At 37.9% G+C, this 27655-nt stretch overlaps 1 protein-coding gene across 6 annotated transcripts; it reads left to right on the plus strand.

The window, feature by feature from the left end:
- On the plus strand, positions 1 to 27655 carry PSEN1 (presenilin 1). Of its 6 annotated transcripts, none has more exons than XM_014941935.1 (13): positions 1 to 62; positions 2797 to 2940; positions 4709 to 4833; positions 7688 to 7944; positions 9226 to 9367; positions 13489 to 13510; positions 13632 to 13677; positions 14440 to 14660; positions 18986 to 19084; positions 19805 to 19891; positions 20732 to 20905; positions 23045 to 23163; positions 23463 to 27655. In XM_014941935.1, exons 3-13 carry the CDS (start codon positions 4750 to 4752, stop codon positions 23616 to 23618), a joined length of 1407 nt encoding a protein of 468 aa, XP_014797421.1. In that variant the 5' UTR covers positions 1 to 62; positions 2797 to 2940; positions 4709 to 4749; the 3' UTR covers positions 23619 to 27655. The 6 variants fall into 6 exon arrangements, 5 of the variants coding, with proteins under 5 accessions (XP_014797421.1, XP_014797422.1, XP_014797418.1 ...); XR_001412025.1 differs by lacking the exon at positions 4709 to 4833 and having other exon boundaries at positions 5 to 62; positions 23463 to 23899; positions 26885 to 27655; XM_014941936.1 differs by having other exon boundaries at positions 5 to 62; positions 4795 to 4833.

A 27655-nucleotide genomic window follows, 5' to 3' on the forward strand; every position in this document is an offset into this window, starting at 1 on the left:
GGGGCCGGGCTGCGGGGCGGCGAGGAGCCGTTGGCGGAGCCCGCGGAGGGGGCGCCGGGCAGGTGGGTCTGTCAGCGGCCGCGCGTGAGGGGGGCACGAGCGCGTGTCGCGAGGCTCCTCCGGCCGGGCCGGGCAGCGTGTGGGGCGCGGGGAGGGCGGGCTTCGCCACCCGGAGCTGGGCCGGGGGCGCCCCGCAGGCCGGACTGGGGGGAGCCGGCGGGGCGGGCGGCCTTGGGGGCTGCCTTGTCCGGTGTCTGTGCCAGCCCTGCGCCGCCCCCGTCCGCTCCTCCGACCGGGAGGAGCGGGGCTGAGGTGGGCGGGGTAGCGGCGAGTTGGGCTGCGGCGGGCGCGGGGAGCTGGTGGCCCGACCCTCGCCCCCAGGGCCGCGGCCTTTCCGTGGGGCCTGGGACCCCGTGGGGGCTCGCCGGCCGCCTGGCTGCGGCCCGGGACAGGGCTGGGGGCGAGCGCCGCGGGGCCTCTGGTGGTCCCTCAGGAAAGCGGTGGGTGCTGCTCCTCGGAGGGAGAAAGGCCGGGCCGCGCCGTGATTGCTGCGGCTGGTGGATACTCGCTTCTCTTTCCCTTCCAAGTTGAGAAAACATTACAAAGCTGGCTTGTGCCTTGCCTCCGCTTATTAGGCTAAATGTAAATGCGTGAAAAGTACAGTTGTAACTCCTGTTGTTCACACTAATGACAGCCAGAGGAAGCAAGGAAGAACTCTTTTAGACAGGCTATTTTAGCATTAACAGCTTCACTAGAAAAAAATGTTCTGGTGAGTCGCTTTTCAGGTAAAGCGAGTAACAATTTAACGTGTGGCTGTTTATGTGCAGCTCACTTCTAGATTTCATTCATTCATAGTTAAATTTCAAACTTGGGAGTGTGCGTTTACTTAAAAATAGAAAATAAAGTTGTTTGGGAAGATGCCCTGAATCCATTTTATGAGCTCTTGAGTTTTCAAAAGGGATTGTTTTAGCAAACTGTGAGTTTTGAGGCCTGTTAGACTCTGTCATTCAAGCTTTGGTGCATCTCTGCTGTCAGTTACTCCTCACCATCTTCAGGTTCTCTTTACTTCTCATTAGCTGGTATTTTTGTTTGGTGAGTTTGTGGTGGTTTTTCTTTACTAGCCTTTAAATAGGATTCTTTAAATAGGATTTTGTGGGTTGGTGTTTTGGGGTGGGGTTTGTTGTTGGGGTTTTTTTTTTCCTTTCTCTAGTTTAGTTAGAATTTTGACATACCGCAATGTGAAAGGTCTCATTCTGATTCTCTACATCTGGATAAAAATATTCACCTTTTTCCTCTGTGGCGGCCCTGTCGCTGGAAATTTTTACCAATAGCAGCCTTAAAACAACATTGCTTATATTCTGTAGCCCAACTGAAGCAAAAGCTTCAAAAGTAAAAGCAATGTAATGCCTATTTATTTTAATCTGATGTTACTTTTCATTATGTTTTGAATGAGATGTGCTTTATTTTTAATTACAAACGTGGAAGAGAGCCATTCTGGTGAATGCTACATTGTCTTTTTTCTCCCAAACAGTTTGCATGCTCCCACTAGACTTGTTAAATTGGTGTTGCTTCCTCATGGCTCTTTAGTGTTAACTACATCCTCACTAAAGCTAGTAAGCACTGTGCACTAGTCTTGTAAGATACATATTTATTTGTAAGTAGAGAAACAGCTTCTGCATTTTAGCATGTATGAAAATAGGCTTAATTCCCCCTTTAAGCAAGATGCTGTCTTGCAGTACTTGCAGTGCTACCAGCAGTGAGAGGCTTTGCTTTGTGATGTCCTCCCTTGTACAGGTTTTTCCAGATCCCTCCTTACATCAGTTGAGTGTACTAAAGCAGTAAAAAAAAATTTCTTGTTTTCTTCTCCTGGATGGTTTTTTTTTTCCATTTTAGTAAGTAAAATATACTCTTTAGAGGACTGATGAGTGCTGGAGCTGGTACAAGGTAGGAGGCACTTGGGATGGAAGTGAGGACTGGCGCTCCACCCTTCAGGTGGTGGTTTGTTCACTTCCCTATGTTTTGTGTAACCAAGCCAGTGATTTATTTAGACCTACTCATTGTTTCTTGAAATTATGTTTTTTCAGAAACTTACATAGTTACGTCACCCTCCTTCCTCTTTCCCCTGTATTGCTTTATCCTCCTTTTTTTATGGAGCACATGGTTTATTCGTGTTTGCGTAGGAAGATGTTAGCATGTGACTTTCTATGGAAGAATATGTAAAGCTGTTACAAGCATATGGCATGTTTATCTATGTTTAGCTGATACATAAAACTTACTACAAGGGGAAATGAATGCACATTAGTTCTTGAGGCTCAGCTGAAATAGTCTTTTGTGTAGCTCTAGGTCTTAGGGCATTACAGTATTAAAGATATATCCAGATATATCCAATCAAGTGTAATTCAGTTGTTTTTGCTTGAAGATTCTCCTTGAGTTTATCAGCAATCCAAAACTGAACAACTTGGAGCAATTGTACTCTGCTGAGATAAAAACATGTAAGTTGTGCTCTGAGCAAGTGTGCAGCGCTTCTTATTTATTGCACATGAGGGAATGAAGAACTGTTTTGAATGATTAGTTTGTTGCTGGCTTACTTCCGTGGCTGATGAACTAATTTGATATAACGCCTAGACACTCTTATTTTTATGCTGGAAAATCCCTATTATGATACAGCTCAGTATTATGGTGTAGATAGAAAATATTATCTTTGGTCTGCGTGAACTCTGAAAATTGGGGTAGGGAGGGGATGGAGAACTTGGTCATATAAGAACAAAGGCTTTTTACACGTCTTTTTCCTTTCAGCATCTCAAGAGGAAAGATCCGTTTTGTGTAGAAATAAGCGATTTCCAGAGGACAGCCCCAATGACAGAACTATCTGCGCATTTGCCCCAGTTTCAGCATGGGCAGCTGACAGAAAACTTCCCTGATAACCACCTCAGCAACACCGTATGTAACAAACAATTTATTACCTGGTAGCAGTTAAATCAGGATGAATGATGAGTGTGGATGAAAAGACAGTTCAGAACCCTAGAAATCTGTTTGTTGGGAGTAGTTTTCTCTGTCTGGACTGTTGTGGTAATAAGCTGTGTTGAAAGAAACATTCTGTAAAATATCTGATGCTCTAAACTCATTTTTATATACAGATAACTTCTCCCAGTTTAAAGTGCTGTTGGAGTGACGGAAGCCGTCAAGAAAAATAAAAAAAATGGGGTGGGACACTCCCACATCAAATGTTGACCTTTAGAGGGTTTAGTGACCTCTCTTGATCTACCCTGGCTGTTGTCTGCTTGGTTCACAGGTCTCTCAGTCACAGAGTTAATTTTAGTCGAGGTAGAGCTTGAAGTTTCGGGTTTGTTGTTGCAATTGCAGCAGGGGTTGCAGGAGGGCTACTCCTATGCAGGAAGAGCAATGCTGTCTGACTTGTGAATAATTGTCAAGGGGTTCTCAGAGTTCTTCAGGTTTTGGAGGGGAGGGAGAACTCAAACCATAAAGTTTTATGTGATTGCTTTGCAAGACCTAAGCTTATAGTTGTTGCTAAAACTGCACTGGCTGTACTGTGCGTGTTTTGGTAAAACTAAGTTTAGATGATCTGCTTGGGTGTGGTGCTCAGGCTCTTGGATTTGTCATGCTCAGTTCTTTGTTCCTGCTGTAGCTCTGGAATATCTGGTTTCCTTGTGACACAGAAACGCTCTTGTGAGGTTGGGCCACTTGTAGCCATGTTTATGGCAGAGATTCAAGAGAATGTTTTGATCTACACTCTGACTCTTCCATACAATTCAACATTTTAAGTAGAATTTTGAAAAATCCTTGTTTTTATCTCAGATCAGCATCCTGCTATATCAGTAAAAAATCAAAACATTTGAAAATTCATTTTTAAATTAAGAAGTCAGTCTGACTTAAGACTTACTCATTAAAGAAACTGTTAATAAAAATGGAAAAGTGGAAAGTTTCCACTTTCCTACTACATCCTTTGTGCTTTTACTTCAGAAGGAATGAAAAAGGTTTCTTTTCATCTTGGGCAGGTGTGAGATTAACTTCTATTAAACACTTGTGCCAGATTAAAAAGGCAGAGCCCAATGATAAAGGGCTCACCATCTTTACAGATTACTTGGTGATGCTCCTTCCCAGCAATGGGGGATGGATTTCCCGCTGACAGACTGTACTGACGAATAACTAGTACCTGTGCTTTTTCTTGTCATGTTAAAGTGTAACTCTACGTGTAGTTTCAATACTTAGTTGTAGTGATTTTTCTCTCTTGCACACGTCTGCTTTGTTTTTTGTACATATGTACAAAAATCCTTTCCTGCATAAGCGTATCTGGCTTCTGTGGCTAACAGTCAGCATGGGACATCACTGAATGCTAGAATTTGCCGTCTCTTCTTCCAGTCACACACCAAGAGTTCAGCCCAGTTTTCAGTATCTGTCCCTGAATAACGACCTTTAAACATCAGTGATTTATGTGACAACTAACGCAGTCTGTGCCCACTGTCAGGCAAGGGGGTCTGCTCCTGATATATAAATCTGGATTTCATAAATAAAAACGTTATATCAAATACGCTGGTTCTTTATCTCTTGATTCAGGGGCATTGCTCTGGGTTTGCTATTAACTATTTTCCCGATAGGGGAAAAAAAACCTATCATTTGCTTTTGATATTGTTTATTCAGCTGAAAGCGCGTAGTTCGTAACTTACGTTTGCTTACGGTGTTACAACAGGTGTTACTGACTTTTTAGCTTCAGAATTTTCACTTTTAACTATGTCTGAGGAAAGTGAAGAGTCTGTTCCTTTGCTTCCACTTCAGCAAGAGTCCATGGCCTCTGCTCTGTTTAATACTGATCAGGTAGGATATGAGTGCACTTTGTTCTTTTAACAACAGTGGGGAACGCGCATGTCACGTTTAGCTACACTTCAGTAGCCTGAAAGGACAACTTTTTTTCTAGTTTTAACAGCAAATGAGAGAATGACTCTTTTGATTCTTACCTGGTTTTTGTGCACTGTGTTTTAATATGTAAAGGCATTTTGTGATTGTGTCTTTGTTCCTAACTAGCGGAGGGAATAAAATAGTGTATATTGGTCTAATTTCTTGAATTTTTTCTCTTTCTGTTTGGTTTTGCAATTTTTGTAGTGGTGTGCTAGTTAATCAGGCTTTTCCTTTGGCTGTTTTGTGTTTGCTTCGCGAAGCTGTAGATTTTTATTTTACTTTTTATGTTTCTGTGCCTAAGGTAGGGGTAAACTCTCCCTCATGCAGGACTGCTGTTACTGCAGAGACGGAGTAACTTGTTCTGTAGGTGGCAGAAACTTAAGTACTAGGTCTGCTTTACTTGTGAAGTGTTCCGACCCTCTGATCATCTTAGGTGGTTTATTTAGACAGGTAAGGTTATTGTTGTCTTGCTGTAGACTGAGTGAAACAGAGTATTTTCACTATCACTATCAGAGTGAAAAATGCGACATTTGAGTTACAATGTGTACAGAAAGAGGTTCAGTTGCAGCCAGCATTTCAGAACAATTAAGCATAGTATCTTTATTTGCATTCTCCCACATTTCTGACTTTCCATAATTGTATGTGTGGACTTTACACAAAATGCCATGTGGTTTATAATAAATCTTTCATTTAGTAAGAAATTCTATTGAACCCAAATTCTTTTTCAGGACATGCTTTAAGTTAATGATACTAAATTCAATTTAAGGTTTAAATCTTAGTTCTACAAATCTGGTTGCCTACTAGTTTTAATTGCTTAATTAAGACAACTTTAGATTATTTTTTTCCCTCCCCTTATATTCAGTTTCGTTTTTGAAAAATAAAGGGAATTTTCTTAGACAGTTCTTGAAGTCGTGCTGAACTTGGTCCTGAGGATACCACAAAGAAGAGTGTACAGGCAAAGCATTTGCTACTTTTTTATATTGTTACTTTGAAATGTTTTGTAAAAGCAAACTTTTCATGAGTTGGGGAAGTTGTAAAGCTTCAACCAAAGTTTTAGCAGTGTCAGTGTTTGCAGTTCAAAGTCCAGGAACTGGTACTCTTTAATCACTTAAGTGCTTTTGAAAACCCCACTATGAGTTCTTGAGTGTGTACTTCACGCCTTATCTTTTCCGAGGGTGGGGCTGGGAAAATTCTCTATAAAGAATCTACTAAATTACTATTGATTTATCAAAAAACTGCAGTGAACTGATGAGATCGAAGTCAGCAGTTATGTTTGGAAATGCTATTAAGAACCGGTAATGAGACTTTAACATTGCATATCTCAGGGAAAAATTACCTGTGTAAGAGTACTTAGGCGGAAATACATTAGGTTATTTTCAGTGCTCTATCTTGTGTCTAGAGCAATTTTACTAAAACTGAGTGATATTTTAAAGGTATTGCAAAAGGTATCTTCCTTCGTTTTATTGTCCATTTTAATCTAAAGCTGCTTTAGTCCACCTAAACTGAGCTGTTTGTAAATGAAGCAATTCTGAAGAAACGAGGTACATTTTGTAAGGAATCAAAACTCTTTTATGTTAAACCTCTTGAGTGGAGGGTTTGGGAACAGTACAGCATTGACTTTGAACATGGTAATACCGTTTTAAAAAAAAAAGAAAGAAAGAGTAGACTATAGAAAATGTTGCATTTTAGGGCTTGTTTAGCACGACTGGTGAACATAAAATGGTTACATTTCTTTGTAGTCCAGAACAGGTGAAAGGCAGCTCACTCTGCTGTCGTGTTCTCTGCATGTGCCTACAATATATAAAAGGTTGAATGCCCCCCTGCTGATTGGGCTTCTTGGAGAGGGGGCAAAAGGTTTGTGACAGCAGGAGGAGTGCAGGCCTCATCATTTATTTGTAGGTGGTGTTCCCAGCTTGTGTTTTTGCTTGTGGTTTATCTTCATTCCATTGAAAGTATACCTCTGTCCTTGCCTTTGGAGTATACCCTTGATGTTTCCTGTAACAGTATCAGGAAGCGTAGAAGGCTCTTTTGGATTTGTCAACTAGCGTGGTGGAATTTCTTCAGTGTCAGTGGCAGGATCTGGCAGTACCATCCCTGGGAAAGGAGAGACAGAATCTGCAGGCTCTGCTCATCATGCTAAAACTCTGGGATCAAATCTCAGTGTAAGGAGTGAGAATTACCTGAGTGTGATCACCATTTCAGTGTCATTCCTCTCGCTAAAAATGTGGGAACACAATACCTCATGAAACAAACTCCATTTTAATATATATTCTAGCTAGTGCGCTGTAGTGGGAGTAATGTGGCAGGGGACGTAGAAATTTTCTTGAGACTTTCATGGAGTTAGGTTCATAAATGTCTGTTTGGCATTATTTCCAGGAACAGATATAGTTAATTCTCGTCAAGCTGTCAGTAATCTACTGTCATGCACCCTTGTGTCAACTGTAGTTTGGACCAAGGGAAAAAGCTGTCTGTCTTTATCCGGCCTTGTAAATTCTGTTTAAAGGAAAGGTGACGTAGACTGTTAGATGCAATCAGCCCCACTTTCAGCTACTGCTGTTTTTAATAGAAATGCTTCTAACACAAGCCTGTGCTCCCATTCTTTTGATAATTATGTGATGCAATTAATCGCTTCTGTTAAGACCTTGCTGTGGCAAGTGTTTTTGACAGTAAATATTACCTTACAAGTTTCCCCCTCAGGATAATCCTTAGCTTAGTGTACAAGAAGATGATTGTGGATAGTTGCTGAGGAAACTTTTTTTTTAATGTGTTGCAGAATGACAACAGTGAAAGACGTCGCCATGACAATAGTGAGCGCAGAAGAAATGACAATCCTGAGTCTGAGACCAATGGGCAGCCACAAAACAACATTCAGCAAGTGGTGGAACAAGATGAAGAAGAAGATGAGGAGCTGACACTGAAATATGGGGCCAAACATGTGATTATGTTGTTTGTACCTGTCACACTTTGCATGGTGGTCGTTGTTGCAACTATCAAGTCTGTCAGCTTCTATACACGCAAGGATGGACAGCTGTATGTATCAATTTTTTTGCCTTTATCTTTTAAATGGACTCACTTAGATAATTTTATTTAATCTTTATCTCTTCAAGAGCCTAATTCAAGCAGTGAACTCCTCCTTGCCTTTCTTTTTTGCCTCTAGCAGCCTGAAGATAGTTTTGTTTTATTCCTTCCAGAAACCAGACTCCTATATCCGTGGTACTAGTGACATTTGTTGTCTGTCTGTTGACCAGTTGGGATAGTATCTTGGTTGTTACTACTTCATTCAAATCCTAGTCCTCATTTTAATACTTTGTTGTGCCCTTTGCTATTTATAAAATAAACTCAATCCTGAGCCAAAGCCATTTCATTTGTACTCTGCTAGCATACAAATATTTTGGAAAAAAAACAAAACAACCCCTATTCATTTAAATGAAGTAACATATATGCCAAGTTCTGGTTTGTGTATCCTGTTTGATAAAGAAATTCAAATGCAAGAGAAAGATAGCTTTATGTGATTCACTTCTGTTGCAGTTACAGAAACTTTCCTGGCAGGTTTCCTGTATAGAATTATTTTTTTTGCCAAAATATTAATGTTGCAAAAAAAAAACCAATTTCAATGAAAGGTGATTTGAGAGAAAGGAGACAAAGGAAGAACACTGAGCCTGTCAGAACCTGCAGCAAATCAGTCTAAACGTTCCACTGTAAAAACATTTGGACAAAATTATTCAAAGTGCATTTGGCTTTGAAATATTTGCATAATGTAAGCATGTCATAAAATGTTTCAATAAAATGCAAAGTCCTTTTTCACTATCAAAGTTGTTGATCAAGGAATTCTTTTTCTTGAGATTTTATTTATGGAGTTTTCTCCCTCCCCACGTTGTTGTATTTCTTTAAGAAAAAGAGAATTGAGCCCATACGTTCTTTTGTCGAAGTCACTGGGGAACCTTTCACAGTAACTCCGCTAGATGGTGTGCTTATACAGGGCTAGCTGCAGGAACAGTCAAATGATTCATAGCCTGTGAGTAATTGTAGCAAATGAGGTGGAGTTCTGGTTTTTTGTTTGTTGAACAAAATAGAAAACAGTAGTAATCTAAGAATATAGGAAAGGCAAGTTTTCTAAGATTTTTTTTATTATTAAAGTATGCCTAATATGATACTAAAATACTGCCTTTTAAATTTTGCCAAAGTAGAAAATAGCAGTTGCTTTTGCAGCTCTGAATTGAAAGATTACTGCAATTTCATTTGATGTTGGCCTTGCATATCAGAAACATCTGTGCATTCAGTGGTATTTCAGTTGACTCTTTGTTGTTGTAGCATCTACACTCCTTTCACAGAAGAGACAGAGACAGTAGGACAGAGAGCCCTGAATTCCATTCTCAACGCGGCTATCATGATCAGCGTTATCATTGTCATGACCATACTCCTGGTTGTGCTTTACAAATACAGGTGCTACAAGGTGAGTATGAATATAATTGACTTGTGTAATTGTGCTAGCTTTATTTATTAATACAGATTATTGATAATGGAACAAAATGAAGGGTCACCGAAGATGAGCGAGTAAAAGTAGCAGAATTGGTGATTCAGTTCATTGTTTCAATTTTGTGGCTTTGACACAACAGGGAGGGAGAGGCCCGGTGCTCACACTGCTAGCTGTTTTGTCAGTTTGAATTAGGGTGGCATTGCTTCCTATTCTTCTGAAATGTACCAGGTACTGAAATCTTCCTGCGGTCGGTCAAAAACTACAAAGTACTGACGTAGTTCTACAATTTGAAATCTATTCAGGATTTCAGGGGCTTTGCAAGGGCTCTCCGCTTCCCACCCTGTCCCAGGACTGAGGTCTCCCAACAGTGTGATGTTTGCATGACTGCATGTGCCAGGGGATATCCTTACAGCAAACACAGAGACTTTAAGGCTCTTTTGTGAAGGACTTCAGACATGTAATGATTTAATCTAGGCAAGTCCAAGTTTAGCATAAGTAATTGCAATGTCACCTGCCTGGGAGGAGTTACTCATGGAAATTCCTGTTGAATCTTTTTCATAGTTGTAAAACAGGCAGAGGGATCCGTGCACTGGTCCAAAGCTTTGCTCCACTTTATTTTGTTTTCAAGAGAGAAAAATTATTTTGGTCTTCATGGCTGTGGGAAGATGCTTTACAAAGCATCTGTGGAGTGACTGGGGAAATTATTTTTGCCTGAATCTGTATACAGCTTTGGAATAGTGTTTTTTAAAGTACGGACCTTCTCTTTTATCTCAATGTGGTGTTAAATCTGAACCAACAAAGTTTTCTTTTTCAACTTTCAATTCTGTTTATTCTAATGAAGTCAAACAACTGATGTACTTCATCTAGGTTCCTTGGCAGCCAGTTGGTTCCCCTCTGGTGCTGAAGGCATCAACTGGTTTTCATTAAGCTTTTCACCTTCCTGGCTTCCTTCTTGAGCTTTCAAAGCATTGCACTTACACCTTACAAAAACAATTGTTGTACTAAAAAATTAGAATGATTAGACAACAGACATTTCCTGTAGTTATATTTATGCTAATTAAAAGAAATAATTAACTTATTTTTAGAATTGCTAACAGAGTATTTCTATGCTGCTATACCAGAATGCTGTAAAATGTAGTTACCTGTCCATTGAACTCTATTTTACTTGCAGTTCTATATGTAGAATGTAGTCTAGATTATGGGGAATGGAACTTATAATGAAAGAATGGTAGGCCTCCAGCTGGTAGTGATAATTTGCTTATATTCACAAGATTTTTATCTGAAAACTCCTTTGAAGAAGGGGAATGCTATTTTAGCTTTACTGCTGTTAGTTTGCTGTGTTTCTCCTGTACGTGGTAAGTTAAGCCTGGTCCCAATTCTAGCTCCTAAATCTTACCAGAAACAGCATCTTCCAAGGTGATTGTATTTGACTAGCTTTTCTTGTTAATGTATTTTATTATTCTCTGCATTCTTCATTGTTTCAATCTGCCTAACCAAAATCTGGCTGCTGTAGCTCATTTTAATTCTCTGCATTCTGCAATCCTTAGTTTTCATTCAAGTTGTAGAGGCAAAGCCAACTCTGCACCAGCAATGAATTAGTGTTGAAGCTGTTGTCAAATGAAAAATGAAAATTCTTTAATTAGAAGGCAACAAACCTGTTATGGTATCCTGCTAGGAAAACACTGGTCAAAGCTTATAAAAAATATTTTGGAAAAATGACTTGTGTGAAAAGAGGCTGGTGATGTGGAAAATGCTCTAGCAAACGAGATACACACTGAGAATAAAACAAACATCTGTGTGTAAAATACCAATTTAATGTTAGCTCTTGAAGCTGCCTCCTTTAGTGCTGCTGACAGCAGTTATACAAAGTGTAAACATTTGCTGGATTAAGGCCTTGGCGTTTTACATTGTTCGCATTTTGCTCTTTACTAGAATAAAACATCAGTATTCACATTATTTTCTAAAGTGGTCAGCTTAAGAGCTTGTATTACCAATAGAAGAACTACAGATAGAAGTCATGTTATTAAATGAAATGACACATCTTTCTTTGCCATTTTCTTCAAATGGTTTCAACTAGTTTTACAGGGAAATAAAATTGCTCTTGTTAGCTCACCACTTAGATATATAGGTAGCTTTACAAGTTGTTTGAAAGTTGGATTCTGTTTCAGGTACCTATCAGTCTTCAGCTTTGGTATGTTTCTTCCCTCTCACCCCCCCACTTACTATGAGTGGTGACAGTTTGATGGACTGAGACAGATAACTTTGGCACTTTTCCTGCAGCATCTTTACAGGCCCCATGCTTATTACATGTGGGAAATTCTTAAGTCTTTTTGAGAGAACATCAGCAAATATGGAAAGCCAATCTGTTAGATTAGCAAGTTAAAATGACAGGTTTTATTAGGTTGAAAGTTAAATTTGAATCTGTTTTGAAAGACAGTGTGGAGGAGGAGAATGAATGTTTCAAAAACTGCTGAGAATTTAAAAAATGCTTATGAAAAATTTAGCATTAGACTAAATGTACCAAATTACTAACTAATAGCTAGATTCCTATTTTGTTAGGAAGTCCTTGTTGCCTCATATAAGCATAATTCCTTTAATCTGTGTGCATATGGGCTTTACCTTTTGCAAAATATTTTTAAAACTATACCATAATATGTATTCTACTACACATCTTTCAGAAGAAGAGAAATATGTAACGTGATTTTTAAGCAGTTGCTGAATACTTTGATCTGGTGTACATATATAGCTAATTTAACCAGTTAATTTTCCACTAAGCGTGTCTATTCAAAGCAATATTTCTTATGCAGCTTGAATTTCTAGATTATTGCTTTTGACTGGTTATCTACTTGGAACGATTGGTCTGGTTTTATAGGTAAGATTCTGTGCTGGGAATTTGACAAAAATATGTTTCATTCTCAGTTCAGAGATTACCAGAGCTACAGGGCTCTTGATCTTAATTTTTAATTTTGTGTAGTAATATACAAGAGTGGTACACGGTTGTTTCATTCTCAGTTCAGAGATTACCAGAGCTACAGGGCTCTTCAATCTTAATTTTGTGTAGTAATATACAAGAGTGGTACACACTTTCAGCGGTGCAAAGTGTGAACACCTGTCATTTCCAGGTTTAAATCTATTGTGCCCGCACTGAGTACAACCCTGAACTGGTTTTTATTAAATTGTTGGGCTCTCATATCAAAATTAAGGATTATGCCTACAGATGATTGGTAGAGAATATAGAAATCGTTATATAGTCATTCATCAATGACTTGCTAATTCTGAATTCCAACAAATAAGCACTGAAGGTTTTCCTGTATTCCAACTTTAATTAGATAACTGTATTTTGAAAATTGTTTGGAATCAGAGCAGGCTATTTAATACGCAGAAATCAATCATCTTTTCTATCTATGTTAATGCTGGATACTTTTGCTATCTTATACTGCCACTGTTATCAAAATGCCCTAAAAACATACAAACAATAGTTTTCATTGTATAGAACCTCTATTGAAATACCACAAAGCACTTAAAATTCACAAGTGTAAATTGAAATACAGTAAGGTGTATAGACTAAATATGAATTTAGCAACAACCGAAGTGAGAGATAGAGATATCTGAATATCATTTTCTTGCTTTAATCAAAAGGGAAAAAATAAGGTGTATAGACTAAATATGAATTTAGTAACAACCAAAGTGAGAGATAGAGAGATCTGAATTCATTTTCTTGCTTTAATCAAAAGGGAAAAGCAGAAATCAATCATCTTTTCTATCTATGTTAATGCTGGATACTTTTGCTATCTTATACTGCCACTGTTATCAAAATGCCCTAAAAACATACAAACAATAGTTTTCATTGTATAGAACCTCTATTGAAATACCACAAAGCACTTAAAATTCACAAGTGTAAATTGAAATACAGTAAGGTGTATAGACTAAATATGAATTTAGCAACAACCGAAGTGAGAGATAGAGATATCTGAATATCATTTTCTTGCTTTAATCAAAAGGGAAAATAAACTTTAAAGCATTTTTAAGTAGATATTAACTTAAAAATAACAAATGTAAAAAAATATTGATATTGATATCTTTTTTTTTTTTTCCAGGTGATTCATGGCTGGCTTATCATTTCTGAAACTTTAAAGCATTTTAAAGTAGATATTAACTTTAAAATAACAAATGTAAAAAAATATCAAGTATTGATATCTTCTTTTTTTTTTTCCCCAGGTGATTCATGGCTGGCTTATCATTTCTTCTCTTTTGCTGCTTTTCTTTTTCTCATTCATCTACCTGGGGTAAGTGAACTAAAGCATTAATTTTCCACATATCAGTTCTGTATGTATTTATTTTAGAACTAGCCCTTGAATCTTAAGAAGAATGATAGTAAGCTATTGCAATAAAATTTTTAGTTTTACATAGGTTCACAGAGTACACATAGAAGAGAGAGGTATTTATGGGTTTATAGTACCATCTGTGACTTGTTGACAACATATTTGTTTTATTTTGGTTTTACTTATTGAGGGTCTTAATTGGTTTATAGTATTTGGTATGACAGTGACATGGTGCATCCAAAAAGAAAGCTTTTTCATTTAGTGTTTGTGGCAAAGAATAAAATAGAATAACCATGTATATCTTACTTTGAAGTTAGCAAAGTGTTTCCATTCCACATGTGGCAGGTAAGTAGAGAGAGATCTGTTTGCTTGCCTTTAAAGGCAAATCCATTGTAACTTCACAAGTTCTTAGTCTTCTGATTTTTAAAAATCATAAGCATAATCAAAATGACAGGTTTTGCAGTAATGTCTTTTCCCATCAATGTCTGCTTTGACTGTGAAGGGAATAAAACTTAACAAAAAATTACAGAGAAGTGGAAGAGTTGGTATGCGAAACAAACACCAGTAGAACTTGCCCCTTTGTGAAGTATAGTTAAGTACTAGTTGGAAATAGAATTTGATGTTTGTGCACACTACATTGAATATGAAATATTCTTAAGCTGGCATCTGTAACTTATTTCCATTGTGTCAAAGCAGTATTCTTTTCCATATTTTTTTGTTTTTTAGTGAGGTTTTTAAGACGTATAACGTTGCCATGGACTACATTACGGTGGCACTCATGATCTGGAACTTTGGTGTTGTGGGAATGATTTGTATTCATTGGAAGGGTCCGCTCCGGCTCCAGCAGGCGTATCTCATCATGATAAGCGCTCTCATGGCCTTGGTGTTCATTAAGTACCTTCCTGAGTGGACTGCGTGGCTTATCCTGGCTGTCATTTCAGTGTATGGTAAGGTTTGGGACAATGCACAGAAACACAGTGGGAATTTCTTCTATTCCCTGACTTTCCCATTTGCCTGACAAGACCTCAAAAAAAGAAGTGTTGGGGGGTTGTGTATCATCCAAAGTAGTGGATAAGGTGATTACTTTCTAGATGCTTTGGGGACAAGAATTGAAGTAGTTCAAGAGAGGAGGAGATAAGAGGTCTATGTTGCCATTTTGGTCACTTTAAGAGAAATATGTAACGTGATTTTTAAGCAGTTGCTGAATACTTTGATCTGGTGTACACATATAGCTAATTTAACCAGTTAATTTTCCACTAAGCGTGTCTATTCAAAGCAATATTTCTTATGCAGCTTGAATTTCTAGATTATTGCTTCTGACTGGTTATCTACTTGGAACGTTTGGTCTGGTTTTATATGTAGGATTCTGTGCTGGGAATTTGACAAAAATATTTTTCATTCTCAGTTCAGAGATTACCAGAGCTACAGGGCTCTTGATCTTAATTTTTAATTTTGTGTAGTAATATACAAGAGTGGTACACGGTTTCAGCAGTGCAAAGTGTGAACACCTGTCATTTCCAGGTTTAAATCTAAGTGTGCCCGCACTGAGTACAACCCTGAACTGGTTTTTATTAAATTGTTGGGCTCTCATATCAAAATTAAGGATTATGCCTACAGATGATTGGTAGAGAATATAGAAATCGTTATATAGTCATTCATCAATGACTTGCTAATTCTGAATTCCAACAAATAAGCACTGAAGATTTTCCTGTATTCCAACTTCAATTTGATAACTGTATTTTGAAAATTATTTGGAATCAGAGCAGGCTATTTAATACGCAGAAATCAATCATCTTTTCTATCTATGTTAATGCTGGATACTTTTGCTATCTTATACTGCCACTGTTATCAAAATGCCCTAAAAACATACAAACAGTAGTTTTCATTGTATAGAACCTCTATTGAAATACCACAAAGCACTTAAAATTCACAAGTGTAAATTGAAATACAATAAGGTGTATAGACTAAATATGAATTTAGCAACAACCGAAGTGAGAGATAGAGATATCTGAATATCATTTTCTTGCTTTAATCAAAAGGGAAAATAAACTTTAAAGCATTTTTAAGTAGATATTAACTTAAAAATAACAAATGTAAAAAAATATTGATATTGATATCTTTTTTTTTTTTTCCAGGTGATTCATGGCTGGCTTATCATTTCTTCTCTTTTGCTGCTTTTCTTTTTCTCATTCATCTACCTGGGGTAAGTGAACTAAAGCATTAATTTTCCACATATCAGTTCTGTATGTATTTATTTTAGAACTAGCCCTTGAATCTTAAGAAGAATGATAGTAAGCTATTGCAATAAAATTTTTAGTTTTACATAGGTTCATAGAGTACACATAGAAGAGAGAGGTATTTATGGGTTTATAGTACCATCTGTGACTTGTTGACAACATATTTGTTTTATTTTGGTTTTACTTATTGAGGGTCTTAATTGGTTTATAGTATTTGGTATGACAGTGACATGGTGCATCCAAAAAGAAAGCTTTTTCATTTAGTGTTTGTGGCAAAGAATAAAATAGAATAACCACGTATATCTTACTTTGAAGTTAGCAAAGTGTTTCCATTCCACATGTGGCAGGTAAGTAGAGAGAGATCTGTTTGCTTGCCTTTAAAGGCAAATCCATTGTAACTTCACAAGTTCTTAGTCTTCTGATTATTAAAAATCATAAGCATAATCAAAATGACAGGTTTTGCAGTAATGTCTTTTCCCATCAATGTCTGCTTTGACTTTGAAGGGAATAAAACTTAACGAAAAATTACAGAGAAGTGGAAGAGCTGGGATGCGAAACAAACACCAGTAGAACTTCCCCCTTTGTGAAGTATAGTTAAGTACTAGTTGGAAATAGAATTTGATGTTTGTGCACACTACATTGAATATGAAATATTCTTAAGCTGGCATCTGTAACTTATTTCCATTGTGTCAAAGCAGTATTCTTTTCCATATTTTTTTGTTTTTTAGTGAGGTTTTTAAGACATATAACGTTGCCATGGACTACATTACGGTGGCACTCATGATCTGGAACTTTGGTGTTGTGGGAATGATTTGTATTCATTGGAAGGGTCCGCTCCGGCTCCAGCAGGCGTATCTCATCATGATAAGCGCTCTCATGGCCTTGGTGTTCATTAAGTACCTTCCTGAGTGGACTGCGTGGCTTATCCTGGCTGTCATTTCAGTGTATGGTAAGGTTTGGGACAATGCACAGAAACACAGTGGGAATTTCTTCTATTCCCTGACTTTCCCATTTGCCTGACAAGACCTTAAAAAAAGAAGTGTTGGGGGGTTGTGTATCATCCAAAGTAGTGGATAAGGTGATTACTTTCTAGATGCTTTGGGGACAAGAATTGAAGTAGTTCAAGAGAGGAGGAGATAAGAGGTCTATGTTGCCATTTTGGTCACTTCTGTGACGATGGAGAGCTTTTGGTTTCTCATTTTGCCCAAGAATCCTTGGAAACTATTGTATGTTCAGAATTTAGGAGCTGCTTGTTTGGGTGTGGTCCCATACAGGTCCCCAACCTACAAACTGCTCAAATTTGTGGACAAATACAGAAACGGCACCCTGATCCATGCCTGATAATACAATGAGAAGGAAGCAAGGAAGGATTAAAGGCAGTTTTCATTGCTCAAAGTCATTTTACATTTAGGAGGATTCCTCGATTTTCTAAAATGAAAATAAAATTCATTTGAATTATTGCATATTACACTTTTTCAGAATGATGACTGAGAGATGCCTAGTTGTAGTCTTTTCATGAAGCTTTAGAGGGCACTGGGCACTTTTGGTAAGAAGATTACTCCGTATCCCAGATGCTGATTTACTTTCCAGGCAAGACTAAAATCCAGTTAATTAGATAGTTAAAACATTACAGCTAAGTGTATCTATGAAGATGTGCTCATAATTTGAATTTTTTTTCAAAGCATGAAAGTAGTCTGAAATTCACTGATAATGATAAAGACTGAGAATCTGTCTAGCTGTAGAAGTGCAGAGTTAATAAGATCTGATTAGCTCTGGTAGGTCAGTGCACTCCTTAGGGGTCCTCTTCCTTCAGAGGGAGGAAAAATGTCCCTTGTATGTATGCTTATGGATCATAAGGTACATTAAGAAAACCTTCCCATCCCCCCTCCCCACTTCCACCCTTCATATGACAGGATCAAATCCGAGTATTCCAAGCATTCAGCCTTCATTCAGTGACTGCAAAAGGAATTTACTCTTCAGGTCATATTCCAAGACCATAACCTGGCTATTCTGAGTGAAGGGGAGGTAAGTTTCAAAGTCTCTGACCCCACGCTAAGAATTCTTTACTCGAGTGGCACCAGCAACAGCGCATTTAGCTCAGGTGCAGGAAGCCTGCTCTGTGCAACATCCAGCTCCTGACAAGTGAGCTGTTCATTTCCGTGTCAGATCTTGTGTCAAATGAATTTAAAGACATACAGTGAGTGAACAACTGCAAGGTTAATATGTAGATGTTACAGCTTTCTGTCCTAATATGCAAAACAAGGGAAAAGTAGCTGAGGTTGTTTGTGGAGTTGCAAATTTCATTAACAAACCGTCAATATTTGGGTGAGAAAGCAAATGGAGCATCTGATCAGTTTTTTCTTAATGCTGTGCTTTGATTTGTATGAGTAACTTGTACAGTCATCCTATTTTGTAAGTTATTGCTTTTCGGTTATTTTTTACTTGTTCACCCAGTTTCCTATACTGTCCCATGAACAAGAATTGAGGGAAGCAAGAAAAAGCTGCTGTTCTGTTCTTATGCTAAATATGTTTTGAACACCTCTCAAATCTATGCAAACACGGCATTTTTCCACAACGCAATGTAGTCATGTCTACTTCATAGAAGTTATCTAAGCCTCACTTGCATGTTGTCTTAAAATTTTTTTAAGCATTAAACTTGGGTTAAGAAAAGCTTTGATAATAGAAAGCAAGCTGGGGTATTTCCAAGATGTCAGTTGAATAGTAGTTTTTGTGAATTGTGTGCTTTCAACTTGTGAGTCTACAGACACAGATACATTAGCAGTTGCACGGTGTGTTAAGTGAGGAACATCACATTTTAAAAATTTGTATACATATCACAGCAATATGTAAAATAGGTCATATAACTGAGAATATTAAAAAGTATTCCTGTAGGATACTGACTTCTGACCAGTGGCTTTCTCAGAAGTCTGTGTTCAGGGAAGCATTTTGTCTTCCTGCCAAGTCTCTGCAAGTGTTATAGAAAAACCTTCTTGTATGTCTGCCGTGATGTAAGATCTGTTCCCACTTCCTTTCAGATCTGGTTGCTGTCCTATGTCCTAAAGGTCCTCTTCGTATGCTGGTTGAAACAGCTCAAGAGAGAAATGAAACTCTCTTCCCAGCACTTATTTATTCCTGTAAGTACATGGTTTTTTGAATACTTTAAACTTACAATCACCAGCCCAGCTGAAGTGATTTTTCTCATTTTTCTGTGTTTCAACATGGTGCTTTTTGGCTGGAATTCTTAGTCTGTTCAGTTGGGCCTCACTTGAAGGCCAGGCTGGATGGGGCTTTGAGCAACCTGGTCTAGTGGGAGGTGTCCCTGCCCATGGCAGGGGCGTTGGAACTCGATGGTCCTTAAGGTCCCTCCCAACTCAAACCATTCTATGATGCTATGAACTTTGATGCAGATACTGCCTCTGAATTGTGCTCTATTGATTAGTCTTAATAGACCTTTTTAGGTTATAGTCTTAATATCAAATAGTCTTAATAGACCTTTTTACTTGCAGATAAAAGAACTGATTAATGGAAAAAAGTAAAGAAATCATTGTTTCAGATTTTCAGAGCGGGCCTCATATAAAGAAGTAATTTATCTGGCAACAGCTGTTGTCTTTTTTTTTTCCTCCAACATCTAGTAAGAATAAAACCAAATTCTGTAAATGCACATTGTATCTGGTATTGGCTGTGTTCCAGATATTACTGTGCTTTTATGAGAGCAAAATTGTCTGTTGCTACAGATAGTGTTGGCATCGATCCATTCTTTTTTCTTTTTTTTTGATGCAACTATCTCAGAAATGCATACATCTGAGGATATCATTAGCTATGCTGTTTTGATTGTTGTTTTTTGTTTTAAATAGCAACAATGATATGGCTAGTGAACATGGCTGAGGAAGATCCAGAAGCCCAACGGAAAGCATCCAAAAATTCCACTTACGATAAACAAGGTGAGTTTTTCTTTGACAAACCTTTATAGTTGTCATTGTATTGGAATAGATGTTTATGGATAGTTGTTTTTTAGCTTTTTAAGTGTCCTGGTTGCTGTAGAAAAGTGAAAGCATGTAGGCCTTATTAGAAATGATGAATCTGTCAGGACTTCAAAACTGCTCTTGTTATGCAGTTAATGTTCTTGCATTCATTTTCCTGGCATCCAGGATGTTGGTGGTGAAATAACTCAACAGACAACTATTGACTGAGCTCAATTACTTGTCAAAATGGGATCATATAGCGTAATACTAACTCATTTATATTTGTATTAAATAGAAGTGTGTCTAGCCCTCTTGGCTATGCAGCTAGTGTTTAAAAACGCGGTTTGTTTGTTTACATGTATTAGTAAAACATGCTTGAAGGGGTGTATGTATATGTAACTTTCAGTAGATTTTCTATTTTACCGCAAAATTAAGCTATCAATGTTGACTAAAGAAGCTAATGAAATATTAGATAAGAGATTTTTCCTTAAACTGTGATCTTTAAATTAGGTCATCACAGAACTTCCACTCTGTTATGTCGAATTACTCCTGAATACTAGGACTCGACTGCAACATGTAGATGCTGTGCCTGCAGAGTGCACATTGACTCCTGATTGTTTAAATAAGTATTAAAATCCTAAGTGAGAATGTCTTGTAATGGTATGTGCCCATGTTAGATGTTGCTAAATATTATGGTATTATGGAATACCTTTTTTTCTTTTTTTCCTCGTTGTTTTTATGATCTTACACATGGAGAGATTGTCATGTTTTAGAAGGCACGTTTTTGAAGGAGGTCTTAAATGCCTTTCTTCCTTTGAGCTCCGGCAAACCAGACTCGGAATGAAGATGCCGAAGCAGATGATGGTGGCTTTAGTCAGGAATGGCAGCAACAAAGGGACAATAGAATAGGACCTATCCAATCAACACCTGAATCACGTGCTGCTGTACAGGCTCTACCCAGTAACTCTCAAACAAGCGAAGACCCCGAAGAACGTGAGTATGGAGTACTGTGTCTGAAAGACTTAGTACATCTGAAGCCTCTTAGTCATCCTGACTGTGGGGATATAGTATGCTGTGAGCTAATAGCAAGCTGAAGAGCTGCTTTTGCTGATGATCAATGCTGACATGCTTCATTGAAATAGATGGAGTTGCTTTTTGGTAGCTTTTGATTTTGCTGCAGGAGTGAATAATATTGACCAAATTGATCTTCAGTTTGATACACAGACTCAGAACTTGAATAGCACAAGCTACTTTCAGACCGTTGTACAGTCAGTTGCTTAGCTCTTCTGTCTTTTTCATGCAGTGTTCTGCTGTATATCACCTCTTTTGGATTTTAGGCCCTGTAAATGCAGTCATTAACATTTTTGCCTCAAGATTAAACTACTGTAATCCATTCTGTAGAAAGCACTGTTTAAAACTTAATTGGAGGCTGAAATGAATGCAGAATGCCATGGGCTTGCTTATTTTTTCTCCAGCATCTTGCTGAGGTGCATTATCTTTGGAGAGCACGTGACATCAATACTTAGATATCTGTTTTAGCAGACTCGTCATTTCCAGTTGGAGTTTAAGCTGCTATTAGATTTGCAAAGCTCTAAGTAAATTAGGGTCTGTCTGTCTAATAAACTGCTCTCCCCCAGTTATGCTGCCATATTTAGCAGGTGCAACTGTTTCCCCTGATTCTCAGGTGCTCCTCCATTTAAACATACAGAGACTTCCACTTTAAGAACAATTTTAGAATTTACTTTGTCCCAAAAATTCCAAATTCAGGGTGTTGTAAATCCATTTTCATTTCTAGAGCTTAGAAAAATAACATTAAGATGCAAAAATTTTAGCAACTGGGCTATTTTAGTTAGTTAATTGGTTAACTAAAACTCTTGTCTGGACAGATGAGTAATTTTCTCCTTCCTATATTCCTCCAGTGAATAGTAGTGACAGATGTGCAGTGATCCAGTCAGACTTGTCAGCCAGCATTAGCTTACTAGAATTTTGGAGTAGTGTATTAGAAATTTGGAGAGTTCGCTTGTGTGGAAGGAGTTATCTAGCATTTGCCTTTGCTTATTGTTCTGTCACACTGAAAGCAAGCATCCAAGTTTTGTTTCAGCAGTTAAAGAGTGTCTTAGTGCTTAAAAGCTTTTCATGACTGCACTGCTCTAAACCATATATTGGAGGCCTGCTGAAAGAGAGTAGGGTTGCCTTTTTTTTTCTTTTTTCTTTTCTCCTTTTTCTTTTGTTTTTGTTTTGTTTTGTTTTGTTTTTCCTTCCCAGTGATCAACCAGGCATTCACCTCTATTTTGATGCTCTCAGGTCCTCTTAGAACTCAAAAGTGAGTTTTAGGCTGGACTGTAATAAGGTGACAAAGTAAACAGTAGGCCAAATGAAAACAGCTGGGGACCTGATGTTGGCCTCTCTGACTTAATATCTTGGACTAAAAGCTCAGAAAGTGAACTGGTGTTCAAGAAATACTCATTATTTTGTTTACAGAAATAATTGTGTATTGTGCTCCCAGAGTTGTTGCTAAGGTGGTAATTACTATTTAAAAGAATAAGACATAAATTCATGAGTTTTCCTAAACCTCACATCTTGGACTAAATATATGCTGGTTTTATGTCTCTGTGATATGCTCTATAACTATGCACAATTGCTTTTTATAACTACCTCAGTAAGAATTCTGCAAGAAAATTGGGAGGGCAGTGAAATACTTTGCTCAACATAGGTTTGGACAGTGTCAAATAAAACATCGTCCACCAGGGACTTACTGGCTTTCCCCCTCTTGCCCAGCTTAAAGGAACTGTACTTCAGTATTCTATTGAATATGAGATGACAATCAAAAGTGGACATCCCCTCAGCAAATATAATTGCAAATATCTGAGTTTGTATGTATTGCACTTGTGTGTACAGGAGACTAGGAATATAGAAAAATTCTAGTTATAGGATGAATTAATTGAGTGGTTCAATGTTCCAAAGCCATCTTACTTCACAAGAGTTTATCACTTGATTCAGGAAAATAAAATGTTCTTATGAGCAGGTCTTGTTGATACTAAATGTAAATCTGTATTATTCTCTGACAATAACTGATATGTAATATTAGTAGACTGTCTGATACTTAATGTTGCCATATATTCACTTTTGCAGGAGGAGTAAAACTAGGTTTAGGAGACTTCATTTTCTACAGTGTCCTTGTTGGCAAAGCCTCTGCAACAGCAAGCGGGGACTGGAATACAACTTTAGCGTGTTTTGTAGCCATATTAATTGTGAGTATAAAATAATAATATAATAGCTATAGTTTCTATTGTTCATCAGGGACAAAGTCATAACATTTTTTTTTTCTTTGGAATTCATTTATTTGGTGGCCAGACTGAAAACTGATGAGGGCTCTAGCTGTGATCTTCATTGGCTGTACATCTGTCACCTTAAGCCTTTAGCTTTTAAAGGCACAAACTGTATCTTGTATTTCTGTGGGATTCATGTTTATATATATAAATCTTTTGCTTGCCAGAGTTCCCTAATTTCTCCCTCTGTTTTTTGTTGTTTTTTTTTTTCTTCCCCCCAGGGTTTGTGCCTTACACTTCTGCTTCTTGCGATCTTTAAGAAGGCCTTACCAGCTCTTCCAATCTCCATAACCTTTGGGCTAGTTTTTTACTTTGCTACAGATAACTTGGTGCAACCCTTTATGGACCAGTTAGCATTCCATCAGTTTTATATCTAGCACACTTGATGCTGGTATTCTACGGATATTTGTAGCAAATCTGGGAGGAGGAAAAATGTTTTTCCCTCAGTTCTCAAGTGAGACTGAAGTTTAATACTCAAGATTCCAAGCCTGAATCATTGCAACTTCCTCCGATGGTGGTTTGTTGGTTGTTTTTTTCCTGCAACAACTGCTGCACTGGGCACCGAATGAATTTTCCTGTGTGAAAAGTGGCTCCTTCCTGATGGCCGGTCTAAGCCGGGTGCTGTTATATCAGAGGTGATCTGATAAACATATCTCTGGTAAGGACCACCTGTGAGAAAAGTGCTAATGCTTCCACCAGCAATGTGATCTCTTACCACAGGTTGATTATTTTCACAGCGTTAAGGGTGCTCAGGACTTCCTTGATGTTAACAAAGGAAGCTGACAAATCACATGGAACTTGCCCCTGTAACTGCTTGAAGAGAGAGAACCCAATTCAGACTTCTTCAGAAGTGATGTTTTTTGACAGTGGAGTCCTGACTCTGCTTTGTGTAATGAGACAGGACTTTGTAGCAATTCGACAAAGGGAGAAAGTACTGTCACTCTAAGAGTGCTCCACCACTTCATAGCCTCTGTGCCTGAGTGCGCTTGGTTTAGTAAATTTAAAAGCTTCTTTTTTTCCCCACACTGGAACTAGAGCCTCTTCTCAATTTTAATAACTTTGTATCCTCAAGCATGGAGTGCGCCTTCTGTACACCTGCTCCAGTTGATGTAGCTACTTACGCTTGGACCGAATTATTTGGCATTAGTGGATCATAAGGTCCTAATTTGGATCTTAGATTCTAAAACGTTAATAAACTACATTAAAAAAGCAATTTCAGGACTTACTCTTCGTGCTCTTGCAAATCATTTTGCTAGAACACCATTTCAAACCCTGTGTTTGAGAATAGTCACTAACAGCAGAGACTGCATTGTTGGTATATGTTCCTTCGATTGAAATTCTTATGAAACAAGTAGACATTTGCAGCAATCCCAAATGGAGTAAAGCTTGCCAGATCTAGAGGCCAAAGTGCTATTTAGTAGCACTTCTAATGCATCACTCAAATTTTTCTTCTTCAAAAATGTGGTTTACAGTTCTGTTGACCTGAAGTATTGGTCACTCAACCATCTAACACCTCAGGTTGGGCAGGGATTTTTTTTTTTTCATGCAGTATGTTTATTGGTGAGGATACTTCAGTTAGGCGAAACGTTACTTGGCGTTACCAAGGAGCAAAACTTGTGGCCCTCTTCACTTTAATTACCTCTCCTGTGAGGAACCGAAGACTGGAGAAATGAAAGACAACTCAAAATCACTGTAAAGAAGATACAAGATCTTGAACTTCTTGCAAGAAAAAGAATTGATTCAAACCTTAAAACTGCTAAACTCTGTTTTCTTCTTCATTTGAAAGAACTCATTTATGAATAATTGTTTGGAAATGGGACTTGTGTGAGATAAAGTTGCTTTTGCCGCAGGCTCTTACTCTGTACAAGTCTGATGTTTTTTGTGAGGGAAGCATAGGGAGTGGGTACTATTGACGGGCATTCCATTTTACTTGCATCTTGGTGTTGGAGTCCTTGCCAAGTAGAACAACTGTCAAAATCCTGATGCAAGCTCCTTTTACCTTTTTTCTGGGGCTTTGTTTCAGTGCCTATAGATTCAAAAGAATGAGACATCGCAAATGCTCACCAACCATTGCCCAAATAAGGGAAGAAAGGCTGTGATGTTATAAATCTGCTTTAAAACCAAGAAAGGCTTACTTCGATTGTCATTGGAAACATCTTTCTCTTTTCCAGTACAACTTGCTAACTGAAGTGTTAGCATTTACATTTTCGTAAAATATATTGTCTTGTCTCCTCTAAAGTACTTCTATTCATCTCATTTGTGTGCTGATTCATCGTGGATCGCATTAATAAACTAACCATATCAAAATTGCTTACACTGACTTTCCAAGTCAAACGTGCTTGTGTTTTCTGGCTTAAATTACTGTTCCATATTTTGCTGCAATGAAGCCTGACTTAAAACAGGTTGGTTGTGTTGGTGTTTTGTGGTTTTTTTAACAAGACTTTGAGTTGTTTTTATACTATTGTAACTTGTCTCTTTCCTGAGCATTATATCTGAGAAAATTCCCTCGTGTGTTTTATTGTGCATCCTAACTATTGTTTCACTGTATAGAACAGGTTTGCTAAGAGTTGGCATCAGCAGCATCTGTTTGCGTATCTGAGCCGACTCTCAGTTAAGAGTTGTTGCTTAAATGCAGCAGTCATCTTTATTGGGGTTTTTTTGGCTTAAATATGCACCATGGGAGCACTAGCTCCATAAGAGTTGCTTTAGAATCTATAGAAATGCACAAAAGCCTTTCCACATACTTGAACGGGTATTAGATGTACAACCCAAGGAAGAGCTCAGAATCTTCAAACACTACATTGCCGGTCTTCCACTCCCCAGAGCTGCTTCTGCTGTCCTGAACTTGTAATTTCTGAGCTGGTATGGAGTTACAGTGGTGGAGAGTATAACATTTATATTCACAGAGACTGTTCAGGTTTATGTATTTGAATCTCAAAATAAATTCAGAAGGGAAATTGCTTTTCAGGCCCAGGCCAAGGTATGTTAAAGTACACTGCTTATTGCCAAGTCTTGTGTACACCTTCAAAAACCAGGTGAAAATTTCTAGATTGCCCTCTTACGCCAAGTCATGGTATCTTATGTTCCAAATGAGATCTTGCAACTGAAGATTGTCTCAGTACTTGGGTACATAAGGTTCAGTTGAGAGTAGTTTTTGTTTGCATTTGGGTTGTTACTACATAAGCATGAAGGTTGTGTAACTCTTCTCTCTTTTGTCTTAAAACACCAATCTAATTTGAGGTTGTGAACCATTCAGCTTGGTATAACTGAAAGAGGACTGCATTTTTGAGAGAGTTTTCGTTAATATGAAAATAATATATTAATGACAGCACATTAGACTGTAGCTCTGAAAGAGCTATTTTGTAACCCTAGTAGCAAGATTCATCTCTTTTGTGCCCAAGCAAACTGACTGGAAACTGTTGTGTGACTGTTTCAATAGTCATATTTTGAAACTGGGCATCATGACAGCTTTCTCTCCCCTTTCAGCTTACATCAATAATTAGCCTCCTTCTTTGGCTAAGTTTTAAATAAATAAGAAAATGTAATACTGAACGTAATACTGAGTTACAGATTTGCCTAAAACCAAGCCACTTTCATTTCTCCTTTTTTTTTTTTTTTTCCATCTGTTGGGGATTTAATTCAGAGCAAAAAAGAAAGATCCGTGGAAGCTGGTCTTACAGCAGAGGTGTATGATGCTGTTGTATCTATGTATGGCTGTTATGGTGGCACTCAAATCGAAATGTCTTCTGTGTGAGGTGAGTCTTGAAGGTACACATGTGATACAACACATTGAGAATAGTTCTGAGTGGGCAGATGATGACTTCTTTGAGCTAAATAATCAAGGGCTGTACTCTGCTAAAAATGGCTAATCTCCTCAACGTACAAAGCAGACCCTGACTATTTCAGGCATAGGAGACTGGTGCTTCTTGGATATATAGATATATGTCTGTACCTGTAGAGATGTAGATATATATTATATGTACTCTGGGCCTGTAGATGACAACTGTTCTGCCATTAGTGCAGTCAAGAATTCAATATGCAGAAGTACGTTTTGGGTGGACGGTACTGTATGATGAAACTTCTCAAAATGCTTTATTTAAAAAAAAAAATTACTTTTGGCAATGATGCTGTTGAAACAAGTTTAATAGACTGTGGAACGTGTCTGCACTGTGATTGCATCTCAGTGGTAACTTGGTCATTGGGAACGCTGAAACATAAACTAGAATGGAGTTCTTTTACACTCAAAGCATTTGCTGTTTTCTTTTTTACAAACACTGGTTTGTACATAATCTGAATTGAATGTGAATGTTTTTTAAACACCTTTCCGGTTCTTGATAAGATACGTTTTTTGATAGATTATTGCAAATTTTCCTGTATTTGTCTAATTATTAAAATAAAAGTTGCATGAATCCTG

Source organism: Calidris pugnax, unplaced genomic scaffold (genome assembly GCF_001431845.1).
Source record: "Calidris pugnax isolate Ruff unplaced genomic scaffold, ASM143184v1 scaffold56, whole genome shotgun sequence".
NCBI classification, from domain to species: domain Eukaryota; kingdom Metazoa; phylum Chordata; class Aves; order Charadriiformes; family Scolopacidae; genus Calidris; species Calidris pugnax.

Excerpts from the sequence above, each read along its gene's own strand:
- PSEN1 (XM_014941936.1), top strand. The coding sequence starts at position 2,857 with ATGACAGAACTATCTGCGCATTTGCCCCAGTTTCAGCATGGGCAGCTG. Across the intron at positions 4,834-7,687 it reads CTCTGTTTAATACTGATCAG|AATGACAACAGTGAAAGACG; the intron begins GTAGGATATGAG and ends AATGTGTTGCAG. Across the intron at positions 13,678-14,439 it reads TTCTCATTCATCTACCTGGG|TGAGGTTTTTAAGACGTATA; the intron begins GTAAGTGAACTA and ends TTTGTTTTTTAG.